Source organism: Sprattus sprattus, assembly GCF_963457725.1.
Source record: "Sprattus sprattus genome assembly, chromosome: 18".
Lineage (NCBI taxonomy): Eukaryota > Metazoa > Chordata > Actinopteri > Clupeiformes > Clupeidae > Sprattus > Sprattus sprattus.
The window spans coordinates 29,907,827-29,922,358 of NC_137916.1; the positions used below are offsets into that span (position 1 = coordinate 29,907,827).

At 41.9% G+C, this 14,532-nt stretch overlaps 2 protein-coding genes across 2 annotated transcripts in view; both read left to right on the forward strand.

The window, feature by feature from the left end:
• The window catches only part of p3h4 (prolyl 3-hydroxylase family member 4 (inactive)), a 9,622-nt gene extending 7,741 nt beyond the window's left edge, over positions 1-1,881 (forward strand). The window contains exon 7 of the mRNA XM_080857046.1: positions 1,170-1,881. Within this exon, the coding sequence (XP_080713172.1) occupies positions 1,170-1,328 (159 nt within the window). The 3' untranslated portion in view covers positions 1,329-1,881. The remainder of the gene's footprint in view (positions 1-1,169) is intronic.
• Positions 1,882-9,419: 7,538 nt separating this feature from the next.
• On the forward strand, positions 9,420-10,448 carry LOC308379229 (4-galactosyl-N-acetylglucosaminide 3-alpha-L-fucosyltransferase 9-like; the record flags this gene model as incomplete). Its single annotated transcript, XM_080856287.1, has 1 exon — positions 9,420-10,448. One exon carries the CDS (start codon positions 9,420-9,422, stop codon positions 10,446-10,448), a length of 1,029 nt encoding a protein of 342 aa, XP_080712413.1.
• Between the last annotated feature and the right edge of the window lie 4,084 nt (positions 10,449-14,532).

Sequence of the window (14,532 nt, forward strand, 5' to 3'; positions counted from 1 at the left end):
CTTATCCTTCCTCTAATGCTATCTCCTCTAACTAGTACCTAACTCACACTTACAGTAGTTACATTCCTGCACTTTTTTTTATTTATTATGCAAAGTAGTATTTATTGTTACACTAGGTCTCTATTGCCTCGTAGCTTGATTATTCTCTCCTTTGTACGTTGCTTTGGATAAAATAATCTGCTGAATTACTAAATTGAAATGTTATGTAAATGTTTGATTCATTTGCATGTCATGGCAAATGTACCAAAGTGTTTGAGTACGAACTGTAATGAAACTCTTTAGTAAAGTTAGCAACTGGGTCCATCCTGTTGCAAGAAATAGCTAGAATTAGAAACTCCCCCCGTCATCAGTCATTAAAGTCTAAAACAGTGGCAGAGTGAGCCCATGGAAGAGAGGGGGAGTGAGAGAGATAGAAATAGTGTGTGTGTGTGTGTGTGTGTGTGAGAGAGAGAGAGAGTGTGTGTGTTTGTGTGTGTGTGTGTGAGTGTGTGTGAGAGGGAGGGAGAGAGAGAATGTGTGTATGAGAGAGAGGGAGAGAGTGTGTGTGCGTGTGCGTGTGGGGTTGTGTGTTGTGTGTTGTGTGTGTGTGTGTGTGTGTGTGTGTGTGTGTGAATTTCCCTCCCTGAGTGTGATATGTGGCATGGAGGTGCTGTTGGGCTTTTTGGCGAGACACTCTAACCCCTCCCTCTTCCTGGCGAGACACTCTAACTCCGCCCTCTTCCTGGCACAGCTGGAGAGGAAAGCTCTTTATTTGGCCCAGTCTGCCTGCCGTAGTTAGTCAGAGGGGAAGAGGACGTTAGTTGTCATGACATGCATGTTTCACTGCCATGTTAAAAATAAAATGAATTATTATTTATTATTATTATGACTGACTCCTGAACAGTAATTCCGGTTTGCAGCTAGAGATGCCTGTGTTGTAATGTATGAAATGTATATATAAGTATAGATGTATATTGTTCATTATATATTTATATTGTTATAATGTATAAATGGGCTTTATATTCATTTTGGTTGAAGAATTTCACTTGTGGATGTGGAAGAGCATGGAAGATTGATATTTGAACTTGATCAAACATGTTTTGCTTTTGATAGAGTTTGGTGGAATATATTAAGCTTAGGATAGCTCTTTAGGGCCATCTGTTGAGTGACTTCTGGATGTTTCTCTGCAGGACCTAGTGAGCCCAGAGGAGCAGGTGTCTGGGCCTCCGTCTCCCCCCGATGAGGAGTTTGAGGGGATGGGGGATTACGAGGAGTCCTTCCTGGCCACGTGGTGGCAGGAGCCAAAAACCAAAGGGGACACTGCGGAGACAGAACCAGCACATATGTAGCACCAACACACACACACACACACACACACACACACGAGCAAACACACACAAACACACATGCACACACACACACACACACACACATACACACACACACACATACACACACACACACGAACAAACACAGACAAACAAACACACACACACACACACGAGCAAACACACACACAAACAAAGGCACACAAGCAAACACACACACACACACACACAGGGTTCCCACACTCATGGAAATCCTGGAAAAGTCATGCAAAAGTAATTTAAAAACCCCATTTTCCAGGCCTTGGAATTAAAGTAAATTCATTGAAAGTTTTTAAACAGCCATACAATTACCCTTGTTATGTGTAGGTCTAATAAAATCAGTGATGTTATTGTACCCCCTATGGATAATGTTTGGTTGTGCGAATTTCTGCAGCATTGTACAGTTTTCACTTGAATTGACATCGAAAAGGAAAAAGGTTTATTTTTGATTCAGTTATTAGGCCCAATCTGTGCTGTGAAGTATGCAGTGTTGTGGAAGGTCATGGTGATTTCATTAAAGGACCTTGAAATGTTATGGAGAAGTTTCGAGATGTTGTCAATGAAAATGGGTGGGAACCCTGCACACACACACACATACATACAGTCTCTGTCTCTCTCACTCTTAGACTCACACCCAATCACAATACAGCAATACAGAGGGATACAAAATATTGTTTGTATTGTCCTAAGTCATATCAGAGCATACATATCTCAGAGCAACCCACAAATGCAAAAAAAATCTTTCTTTTTTTTAACTTTCAAATGAGTTTATGGGGAAGGAATGTTTCCATTATGAAGCAGTGAGGTCTTGTGAGGATGTGTATAGGCTAGGTGCACAAAATACTCAGTGTGGGCTGTTTGTTTCCTGTTTAGCCAGCCAGGTGTGTTTGAACCTGCCACTATTCTGAATGTAATAATGTCTACACGTCCTTCTTTATCGTAACGCTGATTCACTAGGTGCAACACCTAACCAGGTCCGTGTAGACGCTAATTACATTCAGAATAGCGGCAGGTTCAAACACACCTGGCTAAACAGGAAACAAACAGCCCACACTGAGTATTTCGTGCACCTAGCCTATTTGTTCCAGGTTATCATGCACCAGACAGTGTGCCAGTTAGAACAGATATAGGGCCAGCAGTGTAGCATAGAGTCTGTGCACTACTACCTTTATCATTGGCTTGATCATTTGGAGCCAGTTGCTCTGAGGATTCATAAAAGGTGTTAATATTTGTTACTTCAGTACGTACGACTTTGTATATAATATTTTAAATAATCTGACTCCTTTGCTACTTTATGTTTTGGGGGCTCATCAAAGCGGACTCCAAATTGAAGTGTTATTTTTGAAAGTTCACAATGAAATAAAAGATTAAAATGGAAATCTAGATGACACGTCACTTGTTTTCGCACCTGGCATGCAAAATGTCTATAGCACTAATTAACAGTAACGGTTTATGTTGATGTAACAAAAACTTGAAATGGTTATCCTTTCCAGCTTCCTGGTCCACCATAGATTGTGTGCGTCAGGCTTTTTCTCTGGGTTAGTGAACCAGCGTCTTAGCCAGGTGAGCTAGTAAAGAAGAGGACCCAGTTGCAGGATGTCGTTTTGAAATTCGTTTCTTTTATTTTCAAAAACACAAAAGATACCGCCACCTGTGGAATCAGCAAAAGGCATAAACCAAATAATACACAAAATGTAGCTTTCAGGCGAGCCTGAACCATAGCTACCTGAGGGAAGCTTCACAAAGCCAAAAAGCAGCTTGAGAGACGCAGCAAGACACCAACCCGGAACTAGTTAAAACTAGAGGCACCTCAGTGCATGCAAGGGCTGCGTGTCTTGGACAAAGACTCACAAAGCTTGAGAGCACGACCAAAAAAATCTAACGAACCGATAAGGGTCACAGAGAGTAGCCAGGTATTTATTTCCTGGCTAATCAAGGGTGGTGGCAATCACACACATAGATATCTATAATAAAGGCTAGATATCCTGCCTGCGTTTCTGGCCGACGGAGTCGAATGTCCGCACATTTCGGCCATTTTGAGGACAGTATAGCTCACTCCCCCTTAACATTGTGTTGGTAGTGGTACTTTTTAAATAACCAGAACTTGCTCAATTTTCAACCGATTTTCAAACGGGTTGGTTTGTTATAAACGTAAGAAATTTCTTATGGCACTACATACTTATGAAGAATTATAAACATGGGTTTTCATATGAAAATAACATTGACAGGTCTCTGACAGGTCTCGTTTCAAGGGAGTGTTCAATAGAGCAGTTTGCACAAAATTCTGGCATCTTCATTGGCAATAAAGTCAGCAATTTCCTGTCGAAATCATAATGTAAGATGTTTAACAAACCAACCCGATTGGAAATCATGTGCAACTTCAGTTTTATTATGTGCAACTTAAGTTATATTGAAAAGAAAGAACAATTACTCGCCAATTGATGTAAAATGACTGATACACAATAGCCGTGATACAAAATTAAGCTGCACATTTCAACATGTTTAAGCATCCAGAATTATTACCAAGGTAATGACGATTGTAAATCAAGTCATTTGTAAATCCGTCAAAATTTCCGCGAGATAAGAGTGTAAACGATTGTGAAGATGACTGACGTTACCTAACGTACCACTGATCCCTACCGGAAGCATACTGTCCTCAAAATGGCCTCCTGTGCGGACATTCAAGAGTCCGCCATAATCCATCTAGCCTTTATCTAAGATATCTATGATCACACATACATAACAGGTGAGGACACACAGAGGGAAACAGGTGAGGGCACACAATAGGAAACAGGTGAGGGCACACAATAGGAAACATGCGAGGGCACACAATATGTTACAGGTGAGGACACACAGAGGGAAACAGGTGAGGGCACACAATAGGAAACAGGTGAGGGCACACAATTGGAAACAGGTGAGGGCACACAATAGGTTACAGGTGAGGGCACACAATTGGAAACAGGTGAGGGCACACAATTGGAAACAGGTGAGGGCACACAATAGGTTACAGGTGAGGGCACACAATTGGAAACAGGTGAGGGCACACAATATGTTACAGGTGAGGGCACACAATTGGAAACAGGTGAGGGCACACAATAGGTTACAGGTGAGGGCACACAATAGGAAACAGGTGAGGGCACACAATTGGAAACAGGTGAGGGCACACAATATGTTACAGGTGAGGCCACACAATTGGAAACAGGTGAGGGCACACAATAGGAAACAGGTGAGGGCACACAATAGGTTACAGGTGAGGGCACACACACAATAGGTTACAGGTGAGGGCACACACACAATAGGTTACAGGTGAGGGCACACAATAGGTTACAGGTGAGGGCACACAATTGGAAACAGGTGAGGGCACACAATATGTTACAGGTGAGGGCACACAATTGGAAACAGGTGAGGGCACACAATAGGAAACAGGTGAGGGCACACAATGGGTTACAAGTGAGGGCACACAATCACAACAACAGCACATGTGGACACAAAACAAACATAGAAAGCACATGTACAAACAGAACCTCACCACAAGCCTCTCTATCTGGCGCCCCCTAGAGGCTCGGAGGTCCCAACTCGTGACACAGAGGTCCCAAGCCGTGACAGTGTGTGGAATAAAATAAAGGTAACAGAAGTATGAAATAGTCCTGGAGAGAGCAGTGATGTTTTATTCTCCTCCATCTTAGTATTAGTTGCATAGGTAGCCCAATCAGCCGAGGAAAGATGCTAAAGTGGGCCATATCACCTTTACTTCACGAAGGCTTACGCTGGGGAGGAAGACCCATTAATCTGAGCTGCACATGACATGTGAAAATAGTATAGTAATCAGGTGGAGATTTAATACTCCTCTTTTTGATCTCTGGCGTGACAAACGCTTTAATAACAAGAATGGGAGCATTCAGAGAATGCAAACCTCCGCCTTGTGACCTTGACCTTTGACCTTGACATCTGAAAATCGAATCAATTATTGCCATTATATTACCCAATCTCCCCACAAAGTTTGATGGAAATTGGTCCGGGCGTTTCTGTGTAATCCTGCTAACAAACAAACAAACAGACAGACAAGCAAACATACAGGGGTGAAAACATAACCTCCTTGGCGGAGGTAATAAGCCACACCAGAAACAAAAACACAACTTGGGAATTATTACGCTTTTGTATGGATTTCGGTGAGAAAATGGCGTGTTTTCCCCTTCCCATTAAGGTTGTTCAGATAGGAATTTACTGGCTGGCTGAAGTGAACCAGCTTCAATCTAAGGCCCTGTGCAGACAAAGCCTAGATTGTCTGAATCCGAAGAGAAACGTCGTTGGATAGCCCTATCGTGCAGACGAACATACTGAATCTGCACACTGAATCCGCACTGGTTCGAATCGGGGGTTGTAGAACCTGATAATGTAATAATTTCCTGATAACGTAATAACCCTGATAATGTAATAAAAAATCCCTCATAAGTCCCTAAATGATGTAATAAAACCTGATAATGTAATAATATCCCAATAATGTAATAAAGTGCATTTCCCAATAATGTAACAATCGCCATACCAATAATGTAATAAAATGTTACATTAATTGGAAGTTATTACATTATCAGGTTAGCCTCAATTTTGCAGAACCTGATAATGTAATAAATTCCTGATATTGTAAAAACTTTGGTCAGTGCTGAAATGTTGGGACACCAGTTATTCAGACCAAGTAGTGATGCTGTGTAGACAACCACCCACTATTGTTTTGCTCATATTTTGATCCCAATGGTATAGTGTAATTTTTAAGGGACATTGCCACACAAAATCAAAAGAGAATTTGATATAAATCAAATAGCGAAATGTCATCTATTGATAATCAATGAGGACTTAGAAACTCAATGTTCTATGTGCCCATTTGCTGCCGGTCTATAACATACCAAAATGTTCTTATTTTTTCTCTATTAGTTGATTACCACTGAATATCCCTTTCACCATTGTAAAAATTGTGCATTCGCAATCATATAAAATATATACTGTATCTGCTTATAGTGAAGCAGCAGGTCTCTGGACAGCTTCACTGTTTGGACCTCTGAAACTGGAGACCTGATGCTACAGCACCAACCAAAGTTATTACAATATCAGGTAATTATTACATTATCAGGTACTACAAAATTGAGGCTAACCTGCACTTTATTACATTATCGGGGTATTATTACATTATCAGGTTTTATTACATGTTTTAGGGACTTATGAAGGAATTTGTATTACATTATCGGGAGTTATTACATTATCGGGAAATTATTACATTATCAGGTTCTACAGGGGTCCAAAGTGAGTAGAATTGAATCTGGTCACGCAACCCGTTCTAATCTGATGATGTCATTGCCCCCCATTGTACAAAACCGGTGTTTAAAATGTGTCAGCAATAGCCTATATGTGCAAATCTGACGTGAAAATATTTGTATTATAACCCTTATTAACCCCATTGCATCACTTCATAACAGCAACAACAAAACCAAATGTATATGACGTGGCGATTATTCTACTGTGCTTAGTTCTTAGTTGTTTCTATTGGGCTGCTTTACCTACATGCGGATATTTGTTTGTGGTCTTATTACTTAGCCAGTTGGTGAGTGTGTGTGTGGGGGGTCAAACTAAAAAACTAACTTTGAAACCAAAGTTGGCAAGAACAAGCTAAAACTCTTTGACCTCTTAAAGTATAATTGCTCAACAGCAGGCGATCGGAGGGGGTTCTCGCCCGGGGCGTAATTCCATGTAGAACCGCCACTGTCTGTGGCAACAAGGACCGACTGCGACGTAGGGCTGAACAGGAGAGCAGTGGGTGAGATGACGAGGTTGTTGTGTGTGCAAACACTACGTGAAACACGGGAGCCTCATAAGTTCAACTGTTTACTGAAACTTATTCCAACGGACACACTCACCGGAAACACATCATCCGTTACATTAAAATACAGGCATGCTATCAAAATACGGGCATGCCGTAAACACTGTCATGGATACATAACAGAGGTGTAGTGAAGCAGTGTAACCTGAGTGGAGTGGTTTTAGACACTGGCATGCAAACTATTTTTACTCTCATTTAAATGAGTGTATTACTGTGTGCGTGATGAATTTGGTGTGGGCTTTTTATATGCCTTATATTTATTCACCGAGTGTACTATTTAATACTAGAGATATATATTTTTGTAATTACTTATTTACCTGCTATCTGGGTCTGACTCCTCCCCATCAGTGGGACTCTGTTTAGTTCAACACTTAAAGCAGTGGGTTCTGTAATTTCCTGTTTATGAGCTATGCCTGGGGGAGTACGCCACCTGTAACCTCTCGGGCCGTAACCGATACACGAGTTAAACGAGTTAAGCCTGCTTTAGAAAGTAACACCTGCCTTAGAAAGAGACAGAGGATAGGAGCTGTTTTCCTCTACAGCTTTTAGTTTGCGGAGGTTCTTCAGAATGAACAGACACACCCAGCATCTGATTAATTCTTGGTAAGTTACCTGCACTGTTCCCTTCCTCTTGCCTAACGTTATTCTTTGTTTCTATATAAATATCCTCAGTATGTGGTTTACTATGGTAAAATAATAATATATTATAAAATATATTCATTTAATCTATTATGGGAAAATCAAATTAGCATTTGAGTTAACTCAATGCTGCAATGTCATTTCTGCTGCCAAATGTAAGTTAACTATGTGCTTCCTTTGTGCTGTGATGGGAGTTGGGTGCATGAGTGGGCGTACAAAAAATGGACATACAAATAGTAACCCAAATTGTTTTCAAACTCTCGGATGACAGACGTTGCAACTTCCTGGTCATAGCCAACACTTTTCTTATCTCTGGTTTAGGCTCGGGTGGGACGCATTAAAGGAAGACTAAAAAGATTTTGGAACCTGGGCCCGAAGTAACATTAGTTTGCCAGCTAAAATGCAGATTCGTTATTTTGTCTCTTTGCTAAAAGACCAAACCAAAAGAACAGTGATATACAAGTTCAATTTCATATCTAGGAATAATAATTAAAAAAATGAGCACATCTATCGAAAAGTGGAACACGGCAAAAGGGCAGGCGTGTGAATTTTTTAATGGTGTTGGGGTTGGTGTTGATGTCGTGAGAACTTTTGTCCGGAGATCATAATCTAAAATGAAATCCCTTCAGGACAAAGCAACACCCTCCGCTGCCCGTCGGGATTTATTTTTGTTCTTTATCCTGTTCCACATCCTTGAATATCAAGCCTTTGGATTTGGCTCAAGGATTTTGGTTCTCATGTTTGCTTTTGTCTGTAAGATGACGCATGTTGTCAGGTCAAGTCTGGGGATGAACAAAAAACTAAATCCAAGTGCTGAAACATTAATTTACCAAGGGTGGTGAGGCAGGAGCCATATGATATGACATGCATGAACTGTCAGCAGTCACAGAGAAGCTACATACTTTGTCCTTTTACTATTATTTTTTTAAATCCATATTTATGAATATTGAAATTACACAATCAGTTAAAAAGCAACACCCAAGGAAAGTGAATGCAGGGTGTTTAGAAGATGTAATATAATGTTCCATATCCTTTAGTTTGAGTTTCACATTTAAAATTAATCTTTCTCCATTCAATTAATCCAAAGCAAGGGCCACGGTTCAAATTCAATTTAAGGGTTTGGGTTGGCCACTATATTTAGCAGCACTTGGCAATGACAACCACAGGTTTGATCACCACTAAATGTTCATTTTAACCTTGTAGGATAAAATGTATATGTTTCACATTTAATTAAGTAGGTTAGTATAGGATTCCCTATTATAACTTGAATTGAATGGGCAATTAAGTAACTAAGAATGTCACCCAGGGCTTTGGAGGTAAGGGGATCCTATGTAAATATTCGTATCTTTGGGGAGGCAAGGAGGCCACAGTGTAATAGTCCGAGGGAGGGGTTTTAGGTATAAGACGTGAGTTTGCCCAGAGATGTGTGGGCATTGTTGTTGAGCATTTCATGAACGTGTAATGCTTGTAACAATGCTCCCGATATCGTTAATAAATCTGCAGTACCACTCCAGTTGTCTGTAAGAAATGTTGACCACAACCTCTCCCCTCTTTCATCCAGGGCAATGGCATCTTTGTTTTTGCTCGTATTCTACATAAGCAAGATTGAATGGACAAAGACTTCAGATTCACCTCAGAAGTCACCAGCTGTCCACTCTGCAAGGGAAAACAGTAGTAATGACAAAGATACCATTCTCCTTATCTGGTTTTGGCCTTTCAACAGAAAATTTGACATGAACGCTTGCGAATCAAAATTTAACATCAAAAACTGCCAACTCACCGATGACAGACGTCTGTACTCCAGCGCGGACGGAGTGCTCATCCATCACAGAGACATTGCCAGGGATCTGTCAAATCTACCCAAACTGCCACGCCCGTTCTTCCAAAAATGGATATGGATGCTCTTTGAGTCTCCTCAGAATGCACAAAGAGTTCCAGGGCTGGACAACCTGTTCAACGTCACGATGAACTACCGGCAGGGTGCTGACATTGTCTTGCGTGAGCAGCTGGAGCTGAAACCCGAAGAAACTGAGGAGCCACTAAAAAAAAAATCTAAAACGGTTTGCTGGGTTGTAAGCAACTGGAATGAGAATCATGCACGAGTGAAATATTTTAACGAACTTAAAAAGCACATCGCTGTTGTGATGTTTGGCAGTCGTATTCAACGTAAGCTTACTAACGAGGAGTATACACAGACCATGGAAAGCTGTAAGTTCTACCTTTCATTTGAGAATACACATGAACGTTCTGACCACACAGCAATTGACTACATAACTGAGAAACTATACAATCCACTCCGTTTGGGAGCGGTACCTGTGGTCTTAGGGCCACTTAGACATTCATACGAGAAGTTCATGCCCAAAGATAGCTTCATTCACGTGGATGACTTCAATAGCCCAAAAGAGCTGGCGGACTATTTGCACATGCTGGATCAGAATGAAGATAAGTACCAACAGTTCTTCAGTTGGAAAAGACACTTCAGAGTGAGCATGGTCAACTGGCCAATGGAGCACGCATGCCGGGCATGTCAGTATATCCGAAACAAGAAAAGCTTTCAAGTTTTCACTAATCTCAACAAATGGTACTGGGGATAAGGACTCTTTGTTATTATATTATTACTTCTGAAGAAATTCTGTTACAGTTGCAATAAATCATCCTAACACAGACCCAATCAAAGCAAATCAAAACCCATGCAAATAAAACAACACACTGTGTGTTTTTCATGTCTAAATCTTTATTTTTTTTCTTTCATTGGTTTCCATTTTACATAGAGAATCAAGTCCATTAATTCACGGTCATGGCTGCAAAGTTTTTAAAAAGATCATTTTAAAAATCCCCAGCTAGACAGAGGCCGTGGTGGGGGCTTTGTCATCAAACAAGATGTTTATTTTGAGTTAGCCCCAAAAGTCAAATTTATCACTAAAAACAAAACCAACCTACCCAACCCCTTTCACTGGACCCCCAGAGGTTTTGAACGAGCCGTGTTGACAGTAGTGCATCCACCTTAGTGCAAAAAAACTTCTCCGAAGTCAAACCACCCCTTGACCACCACTTTCCACCTCCCCCTGTTTACCCCCTCAACACACACATACACACACACATCGGCTGACAGGCCAACCAACCGACTCCCACCTCAACAGCACACACACATTCACAGGAGCCCGCTACGTCAGCCGGCCACGCTAGGCTGCTAAAGCACGACCCGGGTAAAGTGTGCATACAGCCCGCGTTGGCACGCTTCTGAACTAGACTGGCTCACATCGCTTATGCAGCGCTGCGCCTCGTGTCATGTGTACACCCATCCCCCCCCCCCCCCCCCCCCCCCACCTCACCTCACCTCACCTCGCACACTCAGCTCCATGTCTACAGTGTTTGAATAAATCAATGCAGCTGTTTGTTGTGTTGCGTAGGCAGTGTGTGTGTGTGTGTGTTTGTTGTGTAGGCAGTGTGTTTGTTGTGTTGTGTTGGCAGTGTGTTTGTTGTGTTGTGTAGGCAGTGTGTGTGTGTGTGTATGCAGTGTGGGTAGGCAGTGTATTTGTGTGTGTGTGTTGTGTTGTGTAGGCAGTGTGTGTGTGTGTGTATGCAGTGTGTGTAGGCAGTGTGTTTGTGTGTGTGTTGTGTTGGGTAGGCAGTGTGTGTGTGTGTGTGTTGTATTGTGTAGGCAGTGTGTGTGTGTGTCGTGTAGGCAGTGTGTGTGTGTGCTGTGTTGGCAGAGTGTTTGTTGCGTTGTGTAGGCAGTGTGTGTGTGTGTCGTGTAGGCAGTGTGTTTGTGTGTTGTGTTGGCAGTGTGTTTGTTGTGTTGTGTATGCAGTGTGTGTGTGTGTCGTGTAGGCAGTGTGTGTGTGTGTGTGTGTCGTGTAGGCAGTGTGTGTGTGTGTGTGTGTTGTGTAGGCAGTGTGTTTGTTGTGTTGTGTAGGCAGTGTGTGTGTGTGTGGTTGTTGTGTTGTGTATGCAGTGTGTGTGTGTGTGTCGTGTAGGCAGTGTGTGTGTGTGTGTGTCGTGTAGGCAGTGTGTGTGTGTGTGTGTGTGTGTGTGTGTGTGTCGTGTAGGCAGTGTGTTTGTGTCTGCACAGTGCTGGGGACAGTAGGTTCCGTTTTTTTAATAATAATATTAATAATACAAAAAACACTGTTAAGTGCTAACGTACGGTAGGCTGTGGGAAGCCACACTTATTTGTCTGTTTTATAAAAAGCCACATTGGACCAGCTAATCTCATCAACCACAGAGCCTAGAGCCAGGGGCTGGGGGGGGGGGGGGGGGGGGGGGGGACGACTCATGGCTACCGGGTTATCCACAAATATACAAGAGAGAGATGGAGTAATGAGGAACGAGTAGGCTAGATTCAGGAGTTGATACAAGAGAGAGATGGAGTAATGAGGAACGAGTAGGCTAGATTCAGGAGTTGATACAAGAGAGAGATGGAGTAATGAGGAACGAGTAGGCTAGATTCAGGAGTTGATACAAGAGAGAGATGGAGTAATGAGGAACGAGTAGGCTAGATTCAGGAGTTGATACAAGAGAGAGATGGAGTAATGAGGAACGAGTAGGCTAGATTCAGGAGTTGATATCTGGAGAGTGATGGAGTAATGAGGAACGGGTTTTAGGATGTTTAGGAAAAGTAGGAAGGGATAGTGTGAAAATAAAGGAGATAGACAGATCTTCATGAAGATTCATGAGTTGATACAAGAGAGTCATGGAGTAATGAGGAATGAGTAGGGAAGATTCATGAGTTGATAGCTGGAGATGATATAATATGAAGATAGAGAGATAATGGACTGATTCATGTTTAGGAAAAGTAGGAAGGGATAGTGTGAAAATGAAGGAGATAGACAGACAGATAGAAAGATAGAGATATGCAGATAGATAGATGGATGGATGGGTATGGATAGATAATGATTCATGAGTAAAATGATTCATCCATTTTCAGGAAATAAATTGCACCAATATAGCATTTTAAAATTCATAGATTATCAACAGATGTATTGACACGTATCTAACATACATGTTGCAAATGTAGTTATCTACAAGTGCATATGAGTGAACACACCATGTGTTCTTTTTTTAAGTTGTTTGCATCACAGGAAAACGATTTTTTTTTTCTCTTCTTTGTGTGCTGCTAAAAGTCTAAAACTGACAAATCTACAGCACAACATAGCAATGAAATTAACATCTATACATTATCAACCTGTGCCTCAACTTTCCCACGCAAAGCATACCTCACACACGCTCTCTCCATCCCTTGCTCTTATATTCTATCTCTCTCACTATCTCCCATACACACACACACATACTTGCGACATTTTAGGCGTAGGGCCTCTTTAAAATGTTACATACCACTCACATGCTCTCTCTTTCTTACTCTTATATACTATCTCTCCCACACACACACACACACACACACACACACACACACATACTATCTAAGGCGTAGGGCCTCTTTAAAATGTTACATACTACTCACATGCTCTCTCTCTTTCTTACTCTTATATACTATCTCTCCCACACACACACACACACACACACACACACATACTATCTAAGGCGTAGGGCCTCTTTAAAATGTTACTTTTTTTTTCTTTGAAACCTCCAGCGGAAGGAGTATTGTTGAGCACTACTGACTGACTAGTCTAGGTGTGGAATGTATCTTGTCTGAGTACCTCAGCATACTGACGCTGTCCCAGCCTTTCAAAAGGTTGTCACCAAAACTGGCAGGAGTGACAAAATGATCCCAAAACCAAAATAATTCAGGATACCATCCCTCATTTTTGCGAACCTGACTGCACATGCTCATGTACGCTCGCTCTCTCACACACACACACTCTCTCTATCTCTCTCTTACTTACACACAGTTGTTGAGCTACACCAGGCAGATATGTCCCTCCAAAGGACTAGCTTAAATACCAGACACACTCCATGGAGTTCCTCCAGAAAGCTTGCTCTCGCACACACACACACTCTCTCTATCTCTCTCTTACTTACACACAGTTGTTGAGCTACACCAGGCAGATATGTCCCTCCAAAGGACTAGCTTAAATACCAGACACACTCCATGGAGTTCCTCCAGAAAGCTTGCTCTCGCACCCAGTCCTCCTCTCTTTAGTCTGTTTATGTTTCTTTGGGAAGTGAGGTTTTTAATGTTCTTCAAACCAAAACTACCATGTTGTCATGGCAACCCTCTTTTGCTCTAATTGGTTGCCAAGATGCACGCACTACATCCTCGTGTCAGTCACAAGATGGCCGCTTTTCCAAAACACGGAGAAGAGGACCTCTCTACTGCTCCAAGTGAAAACACACACAAAGTGCTTTTCAATCATGCATGTTTACATGATCAGTGTCTTCAGAAGACCTGGTCCCATGGGGCCCCTTCTGGTTAGCGTCAGGCTAGTTCTCATCATCACGGGAGCCTCGGACCAAAGGGCCAAAAGTCATTTGGAAAAGGCTTCTCCAAAGGTGATATCCATATGGTTCATCATGTATATGAGTTTCCTTACTGGAAATTCAGGTTTGGAAGATACAGAAATACACACACAGTGAAGGAGACACACACACACACACACACACAATCACAGCTGTCTTCAAACTTCAAGGACCACCCTCCTCTCTTTCTAGGAATGACCATGTTGTCAATCCAGTGACTGATGGCCACCCGAAGAGACGTGATTGGTTGGAAGATAATGG